The sequence below is a fragment of the Mizuhopecten yessoensis genome, unplaced genomic scaffold (genome assembly GCF_002113885.1).
Source record: "Mizuhopecten yessoensis strain PY_sf001 unplaced genomic scaffold, ASM211388v2 scaffold603, whole genome shotgun sequence".
Lineage (NCBI taxonomy): Eukaryota > Metazoa > Mollusca > Bivalvia > Pectinida > Pectinidae > Mizuhopecten > Mizuhopecten yessoensis.
The window spans coordinates 346,411-367,501 of NW_018403629.1; the positions used below are offsets into that span (position 1 = coordinate 346,411).

The 21,091-nt window shown below is 36.5% G+C and overlaps 1 protein-coding gene across 2 annotated transcripts in view; it reads left to right on the forward strand.

The window, feature by feature from the left end:
• Nucleotides 1-21,091, forward strand: part of LOC110451031 (centlein-like) — an 82,247-nt gene that overhangs the window by 41,560 nt on the left and 19,596 nt on the right. For both annotated transcript variants that reach the window (XM_021498871.1, XM_021498879.1), the window contains exons 7-12: nt 1,740-1,821; nt 5,878-5,981; nt 13,899-13,955; nt 14,251-14,348; nt 15,250-15,359; nt 15,757-15,809. In XM_021498871.1, coding sequence (XP_021354546.1) covers nt 1,740-1,821; nt 5,878-5,981; nt 13,899-13,955; nt 14,251-14,348; nt 15,250-15,359; nt 15,757-15,809 — 504 coding nt within the window. The remainder of the gene's footprint in view (nt 1-1,739; nt 1,822-5,877; nt 5,982-13,898; nt 13,956-14,250; nt 14,349-15,249; nt 15,360-15,756; nt 15,810-21,091) is intronic.

Sequence of the window (21,091 nt, forward strand, 5' to 3'; positions counted from 1 at the left end):
ACGTAGAATCAAGTTATTTTCATAAATGACCTGTGACATCAGAATTAATTAGCATTCACACAGTCATGTAAGATGAAAAAAGGAATAATGCTTTTGAAATTTCTCCAATTTAATTGTAATTGTATCAACTCTGTTGAAGCTTTTCTATTTGAAGAATTAACTATGAAGCCATATAAGGAAGATGTCAACAAAATGTCTGAATTCAAATATTTTGTGTGAAATAGTTTCAAAGAAAAGAAGAAAACTAAGAATAAATGATTTAATATAAAAGCAAGTAATTAAAAACAAGAATTAATGAATTAATAGTCCTCGCTTAATGTATTGTGATACATGTGTAGAAGACAGAAGATTTCGCCGACTTTTACGACTATACAGACAACAATTTTACGTGTTACGTAGACGAGTTCCCATGTTTGCTGTTGTTTGATACGATGTAATGTGTTTTTCCCACTTGAACAGGCTGCGGTTTCGGTGAGCAGAAACTAACATTTTAGTAATTATAGCATGGTTTCTGTGTTTATGTGAAGAATCGTTTATTAATTATATTAATTATAGAATTGTTTGGCACAATTATAAGTTTATATTCACAACTGATGACGAATGCTATATATAGATAAAATTAAAATACACTTTTTCTATATGTACCATATTTAGCTTCCATGTCTTGTAACCACAGTTTATGTTTAAAACGTTATTGCTTCTCTCTGCCTAACATATGATATGTTGACATATTTGTCATCACCTACATGTTTAATGCCATGTAAGGCAGTTGCAGACTGAAATGAGCATATATATTGCAGTTAAGTGAATGAAAAGTTCTATGGTCAGAAAAAAAAATCCCCTAAAAAATTGCAATTAAATAAAATAATTTGCCGATAACATGCATGTATGTTATAGTATATAGAATAGATTATTGATAGTTTTCTATATAATTTGTTATATCTATTATCTTTTGTTTTATATTGGTTTAAAACAATGTCACCTTCATGCCTGGTTAAAATTGAACAAAAACAATCAAATATCTTTGTAAATTTTTATAATGGCAGGATATATAGAACTGAATTAATTATAAAGGTTATTTATACTTTTATATGATTTTACTTTTATAACGTGATAAAAGTTAAGTCAGTCAATGTCTTTAAAATGGTAAAATTCAAAACATATGTATACAGTGGTAAGCTTGTTAAGTTTTTGTAAAATTTATGTATATCTTTAACCCTTTCAACACTGTAAAGCATAATGGACTCACCCAGATCAAGTTATGGTAGAGTTTATAAAAGTTACATAGGGTGAAAGGGTTAATTTGGTGGTGGAATTTCTAATTCAGGTAAAGGGTTATTTTTCAAAGCTGGTAATTTGTCAAAAATATTTTTGTTTAAACATGAATCTGTGGACTGTGTTTAAACTTTTTAGTTAAGGTGGTGAAAACTGTTACCTGAAACCATACAAGTGTGGAAACTGTTACCTGAAACCATACAAGTGTAAAATGAATGTTTCATTGTCTGATTTAAACATTGTTTGTGCTATACAGAATGTTGCTATGAAATACATCATTCTATTTTGTTGTACATTTGTATTGGGATTTCAATATGTTTAGACCTATTAAGATCAATTTACTCTTCCAATGTTTATAGATTTAAGTTCCATTTTTTATTGCAAGCTATTTGGAATCTTCAATTTTATATATTCAACTGTACATTTATAAGTGTGAATTTTGACATGTTTTCTGTAATTTTCAGCTTAAAAGTTTTGAGAACCGAGAGAAGACAAAAAATGAACTTCATCATAGCACACTGGAGAATCTACAGCAAAAGTGTAGTGGTAAGTGATACTGATACAGAGTGTGTAACATTTAATTAAAATCTAATCAAAGTAAACGACTGGACTGTCCTTCAGGAAATACAACCTTTCAACAATTTGGAAAAATGCCAAAAGGTCTTGAGACTCGGCTACATGTAGATCAGACTGTTAATAGTTAAGAATGGAGAATGGTAAATTAAGAGATTTTGGTAAATTTTATTGAAGAGGTTGAGGCTAGAGTGAATATATAGCACACAGTAAGATATTGGTAAGTTCTGCCGTATGAGTGAAATAAAGATGGTGTTGAGGATCCCTGTCCCACTGCACTGTGTTTTGTTCATATATACAGTAACCTCCCCTTAAGGATCCCTGCCCCACTGCACTGTGTTTGTTTTGTATAAAGAGTAACCTCCCCTTAAGGATTCCTGCCTCACTGCACTGTGTTTGTTTTATATATATAGTGTAACCTCCCCTTAAGGATCCCTGCCCCACTGCACTGTGTTTGTTTTGTATATACAGTAACTTCCCCTTAAGGATCCCTGCCCCACTGCACTGTGGTCTTTCGTATATACAATAATCTCCCCTTAATTTCATTTTGGATGTAACTGTAGCACATATGGGCAAATACACTTCTGTTGACCAGGTAGCTCAGTCGGTTAGAGCGAAGAAATTTTTACACTGAGAAAACTGTTTTTAATGTTATCTTGTTTATTTCATCTTGACTCTTACTCTTTACTGTACGGGTATCCACATAGTTACAGGTTTTTGGCAGTGGTACAAGGATCCACACAGTTACAGTTATTTGACAGTGGTACAGGGATCCATATAGTTACAGTTATTTGACAGTGGTATAGGGATCCACATAGTTACAGGTATTTGACAGTGGTACAGGAATCATCATAGTTACAGGTAGTTGACAGTGGTACAGGGATCCATATAGTTACAGGTATTTGGCAGTGGTACAGGGATCCACATAGTTACAGGTATTTGACAGTGGTACAGGAATCATCATAGTTACAGGTTTTTGACAGGGGTACAGGAATCATCATAGTTGCAGGTAGTTGACAGTGGTACAGGGATCCATATCGTTACAGGTATTTGGCAGTGGTACAGGGATCCCCATACTTACAGGTATTTGACAGTCGTACAGGAATCATCATAGTTACAGGTTGGTGACAGTGGTACGGGGATCCATATAGTTACAGTTATTTGACAGTGGGACAGGAATCCACATAGTTACAGGTATTTGACAGTGGTACAGGGATCCACATAGTTACAGGTATTTGACAGAGGTACGGGGAACCATATAGTTACAGTTATTTGACAGTGGGACAGGAATAAACATAGCTACAGGTATTTGACAGTGGTACGGGGATCCACATAGTTACAGGTAGTTGACAGTGGTACAGGAATCCACATAGTTACAGGTAGTTGACAGTGGTACGGGGATCCACATAGTTACAGGTATTTGACAGTGGTACGGGGATCCATATAGTTACAGTTATTTGACCGCGGTACAGGGATCCACATAGTTACAGGTATTTGACAGTGGTACAGGGATCCAAATAGTTACAGGTATTTGGCAGTGATACAGGGATCCACATAGTTACAGGTATTTGACAGTCGTACGGGGATCCATATAGTTACAGGTATTTGACAGTGGTACAGGAATCATCATAGTTACAGGTATTTGACAGTGGTACGGGGATCCACATAATTACAGTTATTTGACAGTGGTACAGGGATCCATATAGTTACAGTTATTTGACAGTGGTATAGGGATCCACATAGTTACAGGTATTTGACAGTGTTACAGGGATCCATATAGTTACAGGTATTTGACAGTGGTACAGGGATCCACATAGTTACAGGTATTTGACAGTGGTACACTCTGGGATCCACATAGTTACAGGTATTTGACAGTGGTACAGGGATCCACATAATTACAGGTAGTTGACAGTGGTACGGGGATCCACATAGTTACAGGCAGTTGACAGTGGTACGGGGATCATCATAGTTACAGGTATTTGACAGTGGTACAGGGATCCACATAGTTACAGGTATTTGGCAGTGGTACGGGGATCCATATAGCTACAGTTATTTGACAGTGGTACAGGGATCCACATAGTTACAGGTAGTTGACAGTGGTATGGGGATCCACATAGTTAAAGGTATTTGACAGTGGTACAGGGATCCACATAGTTACAGGTATTTGGCAGTGATACAGGGATCCACATAGTTACAGGTATTTGACAGTGGTACGGGGATCCACATAGTTACAGGTAGTTGACAGTGGTACATGGGTCCTCATAGTTACAGGTAGTTGACAGTGGTACGGGGATCCATATAGTTACAGGTATTTGACAGTGGTACGGGGGTCCATATAGTTACAGGTAGTTGACAGTGGTACATGGATCCTCATAGTTACAGGTAGTTGACAGCGGTACATGGATCCTCATAGTTACAGGTAGTTGACAGTGGTATGGGGATCCACATAGTTAAAGGTATTTGACAGTGGTACAGGAATCATCATAGTTACAGGTATTTGGCAGTGGTACAGGGATCCACATAGTTACAGGTAGTTGACAGTGGTACATGGATCCTCATAGTTACAGGTAGTTGACAGTGGTATGGGGATCATCATAGTTACAGGTATTTGACAGTGGTACGGGGATCCACATAGTTACAGGTAGTTGACATTGGTATGGGGATCATCATTGTTACAGGTATTTGACCGTGGTACAGGGATCCAGATAGTTACAGGTATTTGACCGTGGTACAGGGATCCAGATAGTTACAGGTATTTGACCGTGGTACAGGGATCCATATAGTTACAGGTATTTGACAGTGGTACGGGGATCCATAAGGTAACTTCAATGACAACAATGTCACTTTGTCAAAGAAGAGTTTTTTTCCATATTCTATATAATGGTGTTCGATGCTCGACACCTGAAGCCTATGTGCCATTATTTAACAACTTCTCACCACTATTCTACCAATTTCTGATATTATTAGTATTTTATAGTAAGATTTGCTAACAAAAAAGTTTGAAATAATATATTTAAGTAAATACCTTAGTGTATGTAGCATATATGTAAATAAAATAAAAAAAAAACCTAGTTATTCTACTGTCACCTCATTTGCGTTTGAACAGAAAATCTTTGACTTTGAATTCATTGAATAGAAAGTATTGCTTCAATGTATATTGTAACCCTTTTTTGGCCCAGACTTGCTCATAATGCTTTATTCATTTAAGGGAGGTAACCCCAGCACAAGTCACAAGTATAAAGTATAAGGTGGCATATTTCCCTAAGTTCCCTAGCAAAGGTAGCCTGTATGACGAAAGTATTACATCAATGGGCTCTGGATCCAGGCAGATTCTGGGGGTAAAAAAACGGTGATGGGACGGCCGGGGGCCAATAGATCATGATACAACACAGATTGGGTGAGAGGACGAGATAGAAACAAATGTTTCCACCAACGAGTGACAGCAGACGTTCACAGGAGCGGGGAATTCATCATTCTTAATTGAATGAAGTATTGTCAAATAGTCCTAAAATAGCCGTACCGTCATTCATCCTACCGTCTCGCTGGAATGGCACATGTAAAGAAGGAAAAAAACACAACCCACATTTTAGTAAGCGATAAAGTCTTCCCTCTTTTGTCAAATTGTGATTGTGTGAAATAAAAATCTGATGCTAAGTTTTCAGATACTTGTTACCCGGAAATAGCAAGTGTTTTGAATGGAGATGCGAACAAGATTTCTAATTTTATTCATTCAGGAGTTTTAAAAAAGTTTCAAGTGATGCTTTTTAGTAAAGGGAATTATATATAAACTTTATTTCTTCATCAGTTTTATGAAAATATTTATTTAGATCATGGAGTTATTATGGAATTTTTGTGACAATAAAATGATCTCATCTGTACCAGGTAATGTGAAAGTTTGATGTAACGGCATTTCTCTGGTGAAAACAATCAGTGTTTATGCTAACATTGAAACACTTATTAGTGTTTTGATAAATAGAAAGTCACGGAATTTGAAGTCTATGAGTGTTAAACCTATTGTATTATTTTCAGAGCAACATCTTCGTTGTGAGAAGCTTAGCGCAGATCTGGATTTGACAAAGAAGAATCTTGCTGATACTGTTGCTGTCAAGGTCAACCTGGACAACAAGTCTAAGGTCAGTACAATATATTCGAATAACTTCATTTTCATCCCAATTGTTGGTCGTAATTGTTGATGGTAGTTGTTGGTCCTAATTGTTGGTGGTAGATGTTTGTCCTAATTGTTGGTGGTAGTTGTTGGTCCTAATTGTTGGTGGTAGTTGATACTGTTGCTATCAAGGTCAACCTGGCCAACAAGTCTAAGGTCAGTACAATATATTCGAATAACTTCATTTTCATCCCAATTGGTGGGGGTAATTGTTGGTGGTAATTGTTGGTGGTAGTTGTTGGTCCTAATTGTTGGTGGTAATTGTTGGTGGTAGATGTTTGTCCTAATTGTTGGTGGTAGTTGTTGGTCCTAATTGTTGGTGGTAGTTGTTGGTCCTAATTGTTGGTGGTAGTTGTTGGTCCTAATTGTTGGTGGTAGTTGTTGGTCCTAATTGTTGGTGGTAGTTGTTGGTCCTAATTGTTGGTGGTAGTTGTTGGTCCTAATTGTTGGTGGTAGTTGTTGGTCCTAATTGTTGGTGGTAGTTGTTGGTCCTAATTGTTGGTGGTAGTTGTTGGTCCTAATTGTTGGTGGTAGTTGTTGGTCCTAATTGTTGGTGGTAGTTGTTGGTCCTAATTGTTGGTGGTAGTTGTTGGTCCTAATTGTTGGTGGTAGTTGTTGGTCCTAATTGTTGGTGGTAGTTGTTGGTCCTAATTGTTGGTGGTAGTTGTTGGTCCTAATTGTTGGTGGTAGTTGTTGGTCCTAATTGTTGGTGGTAGTTGTTGGTCCTAATTGTTGGTGGTAGTTGTTGGTCCTAATTGTTGGTGGTAGTTGTTGGTCCTGTTTGTTGGTGGTAGTTGTTGGTCCTAATTGTTGGTGGTAGTTGTTGGTCCTAATTGTTGGTGGTAGTTGTTGGTCCTGTTTGTTGGTGGTAGTTGTTGGTCCTAGTTGTTGGTGGTAGTTGTTGATCCTAATTGTTGGTGGTAGTTGTTGGTCCTGTTTGTTGGTGGTAGTTGTTGGTCCTGTTTGTTTGTGGTAGATGTTTGTCCTAGTTGTTGGTGGTAGTTGTTGATCTTAATTGTTGGTGGTAGTTGTTGGTCCTGTTTGTTGGTGGTAGTTGTTGGTCCTGTTTGTTTGTGGTAGATGTTTGTCCTAGTTGTTTGTGGTAGTTGTTGGTCCTAATTGTCGGTGGTAGTTGTTGGTCCTAATTGTTGGTGGTAGTTGTTGGTCCTAATTGATGGTGGTGTGTTATGTGACAGATGAAGGTCAGAATTGTTGCTGGTACATATTGTTGCTACTTGTTGGAGCTTAACTTTATTGGGTTATTTAGAAGTACTGTGACCAACAGGTGGCCATTCTTACTACACGATTAACATCTCTAGGAATGTATACATGACAGAACCAGGTCAGGCTACAGGCCACTGTAGTACCTCACAGAACCAGGTCAGGCTACAGGCCACTGTAGTACCTCACAGAACCAGGTCAGGCTACAGGCCACTGTAGTACCTCACAGAACCAGGTCAGGCTACAGGCCACTGTAGTACCTCACAGAACCAGGTCAGGCTACAGGCCACTGTAGTACCTCACAGAACCAGGTCAGGCTACAGGCCACTGTAGTACCTCACAGAACCAGGTCAGGCTACAGGCCACTGTAGTACCTCACAGAACCAGGTCAGGCTACAGGCCACTGTAGTACCTCACAGAACCAGGTCAGGCTACAGGCCACTGTAGTACCTCACAGAACCAGGTCAGGCTACAGGCCACTGTAGTACCTCACAGAACCAGGTCAGGCTACAGGCCACTGTAGTACCTCACAGAACCAGGTCAGGCTACAGGCCACTGTAGTACCTCACAGAACCAGGTCAGGCTACAGGCCACTGTAGTACCTCACAGAACCAGGTCAGGCTACAGGCCACTGTAGTACCTCACAGAACCAGGTCAGGCTACAGGCCACTGTAGTACCTCACAGAACCAGGTCAGGCTACAGGCCACTGTAGTACCTCACAGAACCAGGTCAGGCTACAGGCCACTGTAGTACCTCACAGAACCAGGTCAGGCTACAGGCCACTGTAGTACCTCACAGAACCAGGTCAGGCTACAGGCCACTGTAGTACCTCACAGAACCAGGTCAGGCTACAGGCCACTGTAGTACCTCACAGAACCAGGTCAGGCTACAGGCCACTGTAGTACCTCACAGAACCAGGTCAGGCTACAGGCCACTGTAGTACCTCACAGAACCAGGTCAGGCTACAGGCCACTGTAGTACCTCACAGAACCAGGTCAGGCTACAGGCCACTGTAGTACCTCACAGAACCAGGTCAGGCTACAGGCCACTGTAGTACCTCACAGAACCAGGTCAGGCTACAGGCCACTGTAGTACCTCACAGAACCAGGTCAGGCTACAGGCCACTGTAGTACCTCACAGAACCAGGTCAGGCTACAGGCCACTGTAGTACCTCACAGAACCAGGTCAGGCTACAGGCCACTGTAGTACCTCACAGAACCAGGTCAGGCTACAGGCCACTGTAGTACCTCACAGAACCAGGTCAGGCTACAGGCCACTGTAGTACCTCACAGAACCAGGTCAGGCTACAGGCCACTGTAGTACCTCACAGAACCAGGTCAGGCTACAGTCCACTGTAGTACCTCACAGAACCAGGTCAGGCTACAGTCCACTGTAGTACCTCACAGAACCAGGTCAGGCTACAGGCCACTGTAGTACCTCACAGAACCACATACATATGTTGCTCTGTGGTAGTCGGCAATTCCCATACCTATATGTAAGGCTTGTTATATGTCAAAAAATCATTTGTCATTAGGGTCCCCATAGTGTTTTATATGTGGGAACATTCAATCATCTTGTGAGTATTCCTGATGATGATAAGTCACTGCTGTACTTAAACATCTCTCAGGAACACATCACCATGGGACTCTATCAAACAGATCCTGGCTCTGAGTGACCAAGCCATAAAGTCGGTTATAAAATTCATTAAGATGTTTGATAAAAATTAACTCCTCTGAGAAAAATAATTTGTTGCTGTGGGACCTATCTCCCTCTTCTGAGAGCCTTAGTATTGTATTGGTGATTCCTGGGTTAGTCAAGAACGTTACTAAATTAATCATTAATTAATAACCAATTCAACCAATCCTATGGTGGTAACAGAATAGTTATGTGACCTGCTGTGAAAAATTTATTAATCCATGTTAAATAATTAGTGGTCAGGGACCCAAGTTTTAAGGGAACAGTAAATTTCTTGCTTATTATAAACCGCTAAAATTTCCCTGACTATTTTTTTTTTTTTAATTCTCTGACTACTGATTATAACAGTCTGCCCAGTGCCCGATTCAGGTACAAGAAAACACATGCTAGGAATAGAGTTAAAAGTATCTCCTTTCTGGGGTCGGTGGATTGGAATATTCTACAGGGACAGCAACTTAAGGATTCCAATACTATTGCTAAACAAATGAAACTACACATTGGACAATTTTCTGGCTTGAATATAGCTTTACAAATTCATTTCTGAAAAGAAAACTACACCTTGCAGAATTTTAATGAAATGACAATAAAGATTAGAAAATGAAATCAGGCACAGTATGAAGAAAATGAAGTGTGCACAAATCAGGATTTGAACCCAAGATCCACAATCATTATACTGTTTCTCTGAGCTTCCTGGTCAGTGGTACAATGTAGTAACTCTAGCCCAATCATTATATCGTCTCTCTGAGCTTCCTGGTCAGTGGTAGTAACTCTAGCCCTATCATTATACTGTCTCTCTGAGCTTCCTGGTCAGTGGTATAACTCTAACCCAATCATTATACGTTCTCACTAACCACCGAGCTTCCTTGTCAGTGGTAGTAACTCTATCCCAATCATTAGACTGTCTCTGTGAGCTTCCTGGTCAGTGGTACAATGTAGTAACTCTATCCCAATCATTATACTGTCTCTCTGAGCTTCCTGGTCAGTGGTAGTAACTCTAACTCAATCATTATAATGTCTCTGTGAGCTTCCTGGTCAGTGGTATAACTCTAGCCCAATCATTATAATGTCTCTCTAACCACAGAGCTTCCTGGTCAGTGGTATAACTCTAGCTCAATCATTATACTGTCTCTGTGAGCTTCCTGGTCAGTGGTAGTAACTCTAGCCCAATCATTATACTGTCTCTGTGAGCTTCCTGGTCAGTGGTATAACTCTAGCTCAATCATTATCCTGTCTCTGTGAGCTTCCTGGTCAGTGGTAGTAATTCTAGCCCAATCATTATACTGTCTCTGTGAGCTTCCTGGTCAGTGATAGTAACTATAGCCCAATCATTATACTGTCTCTCTGAGCTTCCTGGTCAGTGGTAGTAACTCTAGCCCAATCATTATACTGTCTCCGTGAGCTTCCTGGTCAGTGGTAGTATCTCTAGCCCAATCATTATACTGTCTCTCTGAGCTTACTGGTCAGTGGTAGTAACTCTAGCCCAATCATTATACTGTCTCTCTAACCACCGAGCTTCCTGGTCAGTGGCAGTTACTCTAGCCCAATCAGTATACTGTCTCTGTGAGCTTCCTGGTCAGTGGTAGTAACTCTAGCCCAATCATTATAATGTCTCTCTAACCACCAAGCTTCCTGGTCAGTGGTAGTAACTCTGGCCCAATTGTGCTTCGAGGTTTCTGAGTGTATGAAAAACTACATTGTAATTCTGTAGAGTTTTGAGTGAAGGGGGACAGATATCCTTAAGGAACAATAGTTCTACTCAAAAAACATGGTAAATAACTTCTGCAACCCGACTAATGGATCGATTTTTCAAATCAATGATATTTTTTTGAGAACTTCCAGTTAATACTAAAGGTTAGGTAATTAAAATCGAAATAGTTTGTAAGGGACATAATACCAACACCAATCACAGTTATAATTTCTAAGGTAACATAGTACCTTTTTGATATGCTGTCTGTAGTTAATTGTACTCTTTCCATTTAGATTTTTGTTTGGTTTCAAATGATTGATCAGTATTATAGATCTATGGAAAAAGCGTTTCTGTAAACACATTAACCCTCTTAGATTACGTCAGATCAGATTATAGTACAGCCATACACTAACACACTGGCTCCCTCCTAGTACAAATATACCTTAGATAGTGTGACCTTCTGTAGGTCAGATCGTAATATAAAACAGCCATACACTAACACACTGGCTCCCTCCTAGTACAAATTATACCTTAGATAGTGTGACCTTCTGTAGATCAGATCAGATTATAGTACAGCCATACACTAACACACTGGCTCCCTCCTAGTACAAATTATACCTTAGAGAGTGTGACCTTCTGTAGATCAGATCAGATTATAGTACAGCCATACACTAACGCACTGGCTCCCTCCTAGTACAAATATACCTTAGATAGTGTGACCTTCTGTAGGTCAGCTCGTAATATAAAACAGCCATACACTAACACACTGGCTCCCTCCTAAAACAAATATACCTAAGATAGTATGACCTTCTGTAGGTCAGATCAGATTATAGTACAGCCATACACTAACACACTGGCTCTCTCCTAAAACAAATATACCTTAGATAGTGTGACCTTCTGTAGGTCAGATCAGATTATAGTACAGCCATATACACTAACACACTGGCTCCCGCCTAGAAAAAATATACCTTAGATAGTGTGTCCTTCTGTAGGTCAGATCAGATTATAGAACAGCAATACACTAACACACTGCTTCCCTCCTAGTACAAATATACCTTAGATAGTGTGACCTTCTGTAGGTCAGATCAGATTATAGTACAGCCATACACTAACACACTGCCTCCCTCCTAGAACAAATATACCTTGGATAGTGTGACCTTCTGTAGGGCAGATCAGATCATAGTACAGCCATACACTAACACACTGGCTCCCTCCTAGAACAAACATACCTAAGATAGTGTGACCTTCTGTAGGTCAGATTAGATTATAGTACAGCCATACACTAACACACTGCCTCCCTCCTAGAACAAATATACCTAAGATAGTGTGACCTTCTGTAGGTCAGATTAGATTATAGTACAGCCATACACTAACACACTGCCTCCCTCCTAGAACAAATATACCTTGGATAGTGTGACCTTCTGTAGGTCAGATCAGATTATAGTACAGCCATACACTAACACACTGGCTCCCTCCTAGTGCAAATATACCTTAGATAGTGTGACCTTCTGTTGTCAGCACTGTACATAAACTACCTTAGATAGTGTGACCTTCTGTAGATCAGATCAGATTATAGTACAGTCATACGCTAACACACTGGCTCCCTCCTAGTACAAATATACCTTAGATAGTGTGACCTTCTGTTGTCAGCACTGTACATAAACTAACATAATAGAGATGGTACAAAATAAATGAAAATAAGGACACCACTAAAACAAGTACATTGACAGTATGTTTTTATGTATTTCCACATATATTCTTAAATTATTTATTTTAGCTTTCCTTTACTTATTTTGTTACAATTTTGTTTCAAAACTTAAATATATTTGCTATTTATTGGTAAGGGTTTTTCTGCCTGATGAATCACTAACGTCGGACAGTATCTCCTCGTACTACTCGCCACACATATTCATGTCATCAGTATTAAAATAGTGGCCCCTGTGCATGCATGTTGTTGTCCTTTTCGTGTGTGGATGAGCATTCCCGCATGATCAACCTTCCAGTATAGACAGTCCTCCAGGCCATCATAAAACAGATATTTCTAGTACGGACATGAAGTGTCGTACTGTAGTATTTATACAATGATCTATACAGCTTCTTCCTAGATTATATTATATGTCTATACAATTTTTACTTTTCTGTGAACTCATTTTGGCAGAGGTTGTTGTATATTTGACTTATTTTTGAGGATTTATACATTTTGAAGTGTAATTTACTTTCTTTGTGTCGTTTCAACTGAATGAACTCTTTATCTTAATTACTTGTTTTATATTACTATGTATAGTAATATGTCTTGACCTAACTTTATAGTACCGTTGACAAACTTGACCTTATAACTCAGATAACAACCTTAACTTTACATTATAACTCGGGTAACGACCTTAACTTTACCTTATAACTCAGGTAACACCCTTAACTTTACCTTATAACTCAGGTAACAACCTTAACTTTACCTTATAATTCAGGTAACAACCTTGACCTTGCCTAACAGTACAGGTGATGACCTTGACCTTTCTTTATAGTGCCGGTGACAAACTTGACCTTGTCTAACAGTACAGGTGATAACCTTGGCCTTGCCTAACAGTACAGGCGATAACCTTAACCTTACCTTATAGTACAGGTGATAACCTTGACCTTACTTCATAGTACAGGTGACAACCTTGACCTTACTTCATAGTACAAGTGACAACCCTAACCTTACTTCATAGTACAGGTGACACCCCTAACCTTACTTCATAGTACATGTGACAACCTTGACCTTACTTCATAGTACAGGGGACAACCTTGACCTTACCTTATAGTACAGGTGAAAACCTTGACCTTATTTCATAGTAAAGGTGACAACCTTGACCTTACTTCATAGTACAAGTGACAACCCTAACCTTACTTCATAGTACAGGTGACAACCTTGACCTTACTTCATAGTACAGCTGACAACCTAGATCTTGCTTTATAATTCTTGTGACAACTTTGATTCTTACCTTATAATTCAGATGACAACCTGGACCTTACCTTACAATACAAGAGACTATCTAGACTTTAAGTTTTATACAAGTATGCTATTCATCTAAAAACATTGATTTATGTAACAACTTTGATGTAAGTTTATGATGCCGACTTTGACCTTAATGTATCCTACAGGTTACAACATTGACTTGGGCCTGCATCAAGTTTTCATTGTTGGTACAACTTAAACTTTTTGTTTGAAAGAGTATCTTTTACTTATGTGATGTTTAAGAAAAATAAAGCAGATTTCACAAGTATTTCTATTTTTACAACAGATGATAGAAGCAGAACTACATGAGAAGGTGGCTAGATTTGAAGGCATTATTGAAGAGGTATGTATAAAGAACTGTGTAATATATGATTCAAGTATTTGATGTTTTTCTCTCATCAGATTCTACCGCTTTTGACATTTGATGTGTAAATGGCCAGCTATATTACAGGGAACTTCCTACCAAAACCAGCCTTGTCTCATAAGGCTATAACTGAAGTGGCTTTTTGGTGGGCATATAAATAAATCTCTCGGCAATTACACAACATTAATAACTATTGAACATTTTGAAATACATTTTCAGGAATTAATGCAAATTAATGTTATGTTGGTAATAAATGTCTCGTTTGTTTGAACAGCTTGAGGATTCTAAAAAGCTACTGAGACGATATGACACTCAGCTTAAACAAAGTCACAAGGAGACAGAGTTCAAAAACCAGGAGCTAGAAAATATCAGGTAATACATGTTCAAAAACCAGGAGCTAGAAAAAATCAGGTAATACAAGCTCAGACACCAGGAGTTAGAAAATATCAGGTAAGACAAGCTCAGACACCAGGAGTTAAAAATATCAGGGAATACAAGCTCAGAAACCAGGAGTTAAAAATATCAGGTAATACAAGCTCAGCCACCAGGAGTTAAAAATATCAGGTAATACAAGTTCAGACACCAGGAGTTAAAAATATCAGGTAATACAAGCTCAGAAACTTGGAGTTAAAAGTATCAGGAAATACAAGCTCAGAAACTTGGAGTTAGAAAATATCAGGTAATACAAGCTCAGACACCAGGAGTTAAAATATCAGGTAATACAAGCTCAGAAACTTGGAGTTAAAAGTATCAGGTAATACAAGCTCAGAAACTTGGAGTTAGAAAATATCAGGTAATACAAGCTCAGACACCAGGAGTTAGAAAATATCAGGTAATACAAGCTCAGACACCAGGAGTTAAAAATATCAGGTAATACAAGCTCAGACACCAGGAGTTAGAAAATATCAGGTAATACAAGCTCAGACACCAGGAGTTAAAAATATCAGGTAATACAAGTTCAGAAACCAGGAGTTAAAAATATCAGGTAATACAAGTTCATTAACAGCTTAATGACACAGCAAGGTCCTATCAGGATACGATAGAGACTGAGTAAGCAGTAGATGTTTCAGGGCAGAAAGATAGCAAATAAAAAGGTTCTAAGGAATGACAGAAATCAGGGTAGCATTGAATTTGTCACCAGAGACAATGCAAGTAAAAATGTTCTAGGAAAAGAAAGGAAAGAAGGGTGAAATTAGTTTACTGTTAATTGTAAGCTTTATAGATTTGTTTGATAGTCCTTGAATGGTTGTGTAGAATCTGTCTGTCCATATAGGAAGGAACTGTCTGAGCTATGGGGAAACCACAACCAACTGACCGAACATTCCAGTCAACAAGCGGACCTCATCAGACAGCTCCAGTCTCTACAGCAAGACACTCAGAAAAGTAAGCAAGCCAGTTATTTATATCTTTTAGGAACTGATACTTTTACAATGAACATGAAAATGGATGCGTGCTGACTATATATACTTATATATTTGTTTTTGACTCAAACAATACCATTCATAGTAGTGAAATAAGCAAACCTATATTTTGTTATGTACTAAAACTACACCAATCTACACTGGATAATTATCAGAGAGAGAAAATCAATAAAAAGCACAAGTTAAAGGTGAAAAATGATGCACAATTTAAAACGGGGTGTAGAATCAAGATGTGCAAATGAGAATTTAAATAAAGGAACCAGATTGTTTGGTATCAAATACCCTGTAAGTAAGAAAGTGCTGTGTCTAGGATGAGAAATGTGGGTGTACTTTGACTCGGTAACCGATCTTGTTTACAGTGATGAAGAATGCAGAAGATGCCTATTGTATGGAGGCTACATCTGTCCAGGATGTGAGTAATATATCATCTACAAAATGTCCTTCCTCTATACTACACTTCCTGTCTGTCCTTTGTGTTTACTATACTTCCTGTCTGTCCTTTGTGTTTACTACACTTCCTGTCTGTCCTTTATATATACTACACTTCCTGTCTGTCCTTTGTATATGCTACACTTCCTGTCTGTCCTTTGTGTTTACTACACTTCCTGTCTGGCCTTTGAATATATTACACATCACTTCTGTCTTTGTGTCTGTCCTTTGTATATATTATACTTCCTGCCTGTCCTTTGTGTTTACTACACTTCCTGTCTGGCCTTTGAATATATTACACATCACTTCTGTCTTTGTGTCTGTCCTTTGTATATATTATACTTCCTGCCTGTCCTTTGTGTTTACTACACTTCCTGTCTGCCCTTTATATATACTACCCTTCCTGTCTGTCCTTTGTATATGCTACATTTCCTGTCTGTCCTTTGTGTTTACTACCCTTCCTGTCTGTCCTTTGTGTTTACTACACTTCCTGTCTGTCCTTTGAATATATTACACATCCTTTCTGTCTTTGTGTCTGTCCTTTGTATATTTTACACATCCTGTCTGTCTTTCTGTCTGGCCTTTGTATATACTACACTTCCTGTCTGTCTGTGTGTCTTGTGTGATTTATATCTAATGGTCATTCTGATTATCCAATAAAATTGATTTGGTTTTACATAAAAAAAAAAAATTACCACTAAATATAAAGCAGCCCCTGTTATTTGACATTGTTTCAAAATTGTTTCAATTTATGCAGTCTGAGAGTAAATCGTAAGATGCTGAAATTATGGAAAATTATTAGCCAAAATAAAATTAGGCTAATTAGAACCATTTTCCCCCCTTTTTCAGCCAGATGTTGGCTTTTCTGTGTTATGAATGGAATCTTTCATAGATTTTATAGTGGTGAATTAGTGTCAATTTATGTTCTGTCATTAAGAGACAGACTACTTTACGGGCTTTGGTAATGTCTTCAAGAAATCGTCTTTGTTTTTTTTTTATTGGATATATTTTGAAGTACCACAAATTTTCTACATTTCAAAGAGTAAATTTTTGTGCCTCACTTTTGGCTAAGATGAGACATATGTGATCACCGTTTGTCAAGTATGTGTTGTATAAGTCTGTGTATGTAAAAACTAAGTGTATCAATATGCTAGATTGAGATAGGAAACTTTGCCTGGGGAGAAATTTTAATGCTGATCTTGTCTGCGATACTTGAGCTCTGTTATCATTGTGTTGTGTAATCTCTCTGAGTAAAAGAGTTCTATCTCAAGTGACAGCGTCGTAGCGCGTGGCACGGCCGCGTGTGGGTGAAGACGGCCCACCTGGTAACGCTGTGATATACACGAAACCAAGTCTTGATGCACGCTTTATTTTAAAGATTTATTATTTTATCACTTGTTTCAAGGGATTGTCGCTGAGCTATAAGCTCTAACTTTAATTGAAGTGTGATGACTGTTTCTGTATTACCGACTTCCTCTGTAGTTTTTGTCAGTCGTATATAAGGTCATGCGCTTGCCTTTAATTACTATCTAGTCACAAAGATTCACTTGGTAGTAACCTAATCAGATTCACGTGTTTATACATGTTGTATAATGATCAGTGTTCACAGAGGCGGGAGGATGGCAGTGTTAACACCTCCTCTATTATATCCCGCTCTGATTGGTTAAAATAGGAAAATCACTCCTGAAATACAGCATTTGTTCTTTTGTCCAACTACCACTTATATATATATATGTTGTACTGTCCAACTATGTATTATATATCGTATTGTATATACTACTGTCCAAATACCTATTATATATACTACTGTCCAAATACCTATTATACATACTACTGTCCAAATACTTATTATATATCATACTGTCCAAATACCTATTATATATACTACTGTCCAAATACCTATTATATATTCTACTGTCCAAATACCTTTTATATATTCTACTGTCCAAATACCTATTATACATACTACTGTCCAAATACTTATTATATATCCTACTGTCCAAATACCTATTATATATACTACTGTCCAAATACCCATTATATATTCTACTGTCCAACAACCTTTTATTTATTCTACTGACCAACTACCTATTATATATTCTACTGTCCAACTACCTATTATTCTCCGTATTATATATTTTACTGTCCAAATACCTATTATATATTCTACTGTCCAAATACCTATTATATATTCTACTGACCAACTACCTATTATATATTTTACTGTCCAAATACCTATTATATATTCTACTGTCCAAATACCTATTATTCTACGTATAATATATTCTACTGTCCAAATACCTATTATATATACTACTGTCCAACTACCTATTATATATTCTACTGTCCAAATACCTTTTATATATTCTACTGTCCAACTACCTATAATATATTTTACTGTCCAACTACTTATTATATATTCTACTGTCCAACTACCTGTTATATATTCTACTGTCCAACTACCTATTATATATTCTACTGTCCAACTACCAATTATTCTATGTATTATATATTCTACTGTCCAAATACCTATTATATATTCTACTGTCCAAATACCTATTATGCTATGTATTATATATTATACTGTCCAACTACCTATTATTTATTCAACTGTCCAACTACCTATTATTCTACGTATTATATATACTACTTACTATTATTCTACATATTATATATACTATTGTCCAGCTACCTATTTTATATTCTACTGTTAATCTACCTACATGTACTATATATTCCAATGTCCGTTTAGCTATTATATATTCTACTGTCTAAATACCTAATATATATTCTCTGTCCAACTGCATTTTTCATATTCTACTGTCCAACTACATATTATATCTTCTACTGTCAATCTTCATATTATATATTCTACTGTCCAACTACATATTATATATTCTACTGTCCAACTACATATTATATATTCTACTGTCCAACTACATATTATATATTCTACTGTCCAACTACATATTATATATTCTACTGTCCAACTACATATTATATATTCTACTGTCCAACTACATATTATATATTCTACTGTCCAACTACATATTATATATTCTACTGTCCAACTACATATTATATATTCTACTGTCCAACTACATATTATATATTCTACTGTCCAACTACATATTATATATTCTACTGTCCAACTACATATTATATATTCTACTGTCCAACTACATATTATATATTCTACTGTCCAACTACATATTATATATTCTACTGTCCAACTACATATTATATATTCTACTGTCCAACTACATATTATATATTCTACTGTCCAACTACATATTATATATTCTACTGTCCAACTACATATTATATATTCTACTGTCCAACTACATATTATATATTCTACTGTCCAACTACATATTATATATTCTACTGTCCAACTACATATTATATATTCTACTGTCCAACTACATATTATATATTCTACTGTCCAACTACATATTATATATTCTACTGTCCAACTACATTTTATATTTTTTACTGTCCACTTATACAAAATATATTCTACTATCCAACTATGCATAATGTATTCTACTCTCTAACTTTACATAAAATATTCTACATTTTAACTGGACAAAATATATTCTACTGTTCAAAAAGACATGAAAATTATATTCTTCTGTCCCACTATACACAATATATTCTTCTATCCAAAAATAAATACTGATTTTATTCTCCTGTCCAACTGTCAGGTGGGGGTTGGATTTTATATGTTGATCCAGAATATAAATAGTTCATCATGGTTCCATAACTCGATCAAAAATTAAATCTGTTGTATTTTCAAATTAGATGGTGCCAACAATGCCATTAGTACTTACTTCATATCATTATTAAACGTCAGTGTTGACTGTTAAAGTATATATGTATACATTTAACGTACATATGTATACATTTAAAGTACATATGTATACATTTAACGTACATATGTATACATTTAACGTACATATGTATACATTTAAAGTACATATGTATACATTTAACGTACATATGTATACATTTAACGTACATATGTATACATTTAACGTACATATGTATACATTTAACGTACATATGTATACATTTAACGTACATATGTATACATTTAACGTACATATGTATACATTTAAAGTACATATGTATACATTTAACGTACATATGTATACATTTAACGTACATATGTATACATTTAAAGTACATATGTATACATTTAAAGTACATATGTATACATTTAAAGTACATATGTATACATTTAAAGTACATATGTATACATTTAAAGTACATATGTATACATTTAAAGTACATATGTATACATTTAAAGTACATATGTATACATTTAAAGTACATATGTATACATTTAAAGTACATATGTATACATTTAAAGTACATATGTATACATTTAAAGTACATATGTATACATTTAAAGTACATATGTATACATTTAAAGTACATATGTATACATTTAAAGTACATATGTATACATTTAAAGTACATATGTATACATTTAAAGTACATATGTATACATTTAAAGTACATATGTATACATTTAAAGTACATATGTATACATTTAAAGTACATATGTATACATTTAAAGTACATATGTATACATTTAAAGTTATGTATAAACACTGCTGTAGTAAAGAAATAGTAGGGAGCTGACAACACAGAATGGACCTTGATTGTTACTTTTATTTCTGAACTTGAATTTCGTAAAAAACCTACACCATGTCTAGAACAACAAATCAAAATTAGATCAGACATTTTTGTGACAGATAAAAGAAAAGTTAAGGTCAGCTTTCAATTGAAAGCCATTGTCGGTTTGCTGTAGCTACTAGTGCCAAGAGCTTATGACTTTATAACGTGTAGGTAATGGGACAATAATAGATAAAACAAAGAAATTCCTTAGTGTAAATCAGCTGTTATGTTAACGAGCTGACATGATTGTCCCACAAGTTTACCCCATTGATGACATGTGGTAATTGTATTGTTATTGGACCACTGTTATATGCTGCAACAGTTGTCAGACAACTTAACATGTGTCGGCAAAGACACCAAACATGTTGTTCTCTCCGGGGTTATAAATGATTCCTTTGTTTCCAAGCTGGCTTCACTTTCTTTTTCACCAGCTAAATCATGGATCTTTTGTTTTGTATTTTACTGGACGTTTTATTACTTTCAATATTTTAATTTATTTTGGAGGTTTTTTTATGATTTAAAAAAAAAAACCATATCAAAAGTGGTTAATAGTCTAAAAAGGCTTACAAATTATTTTCC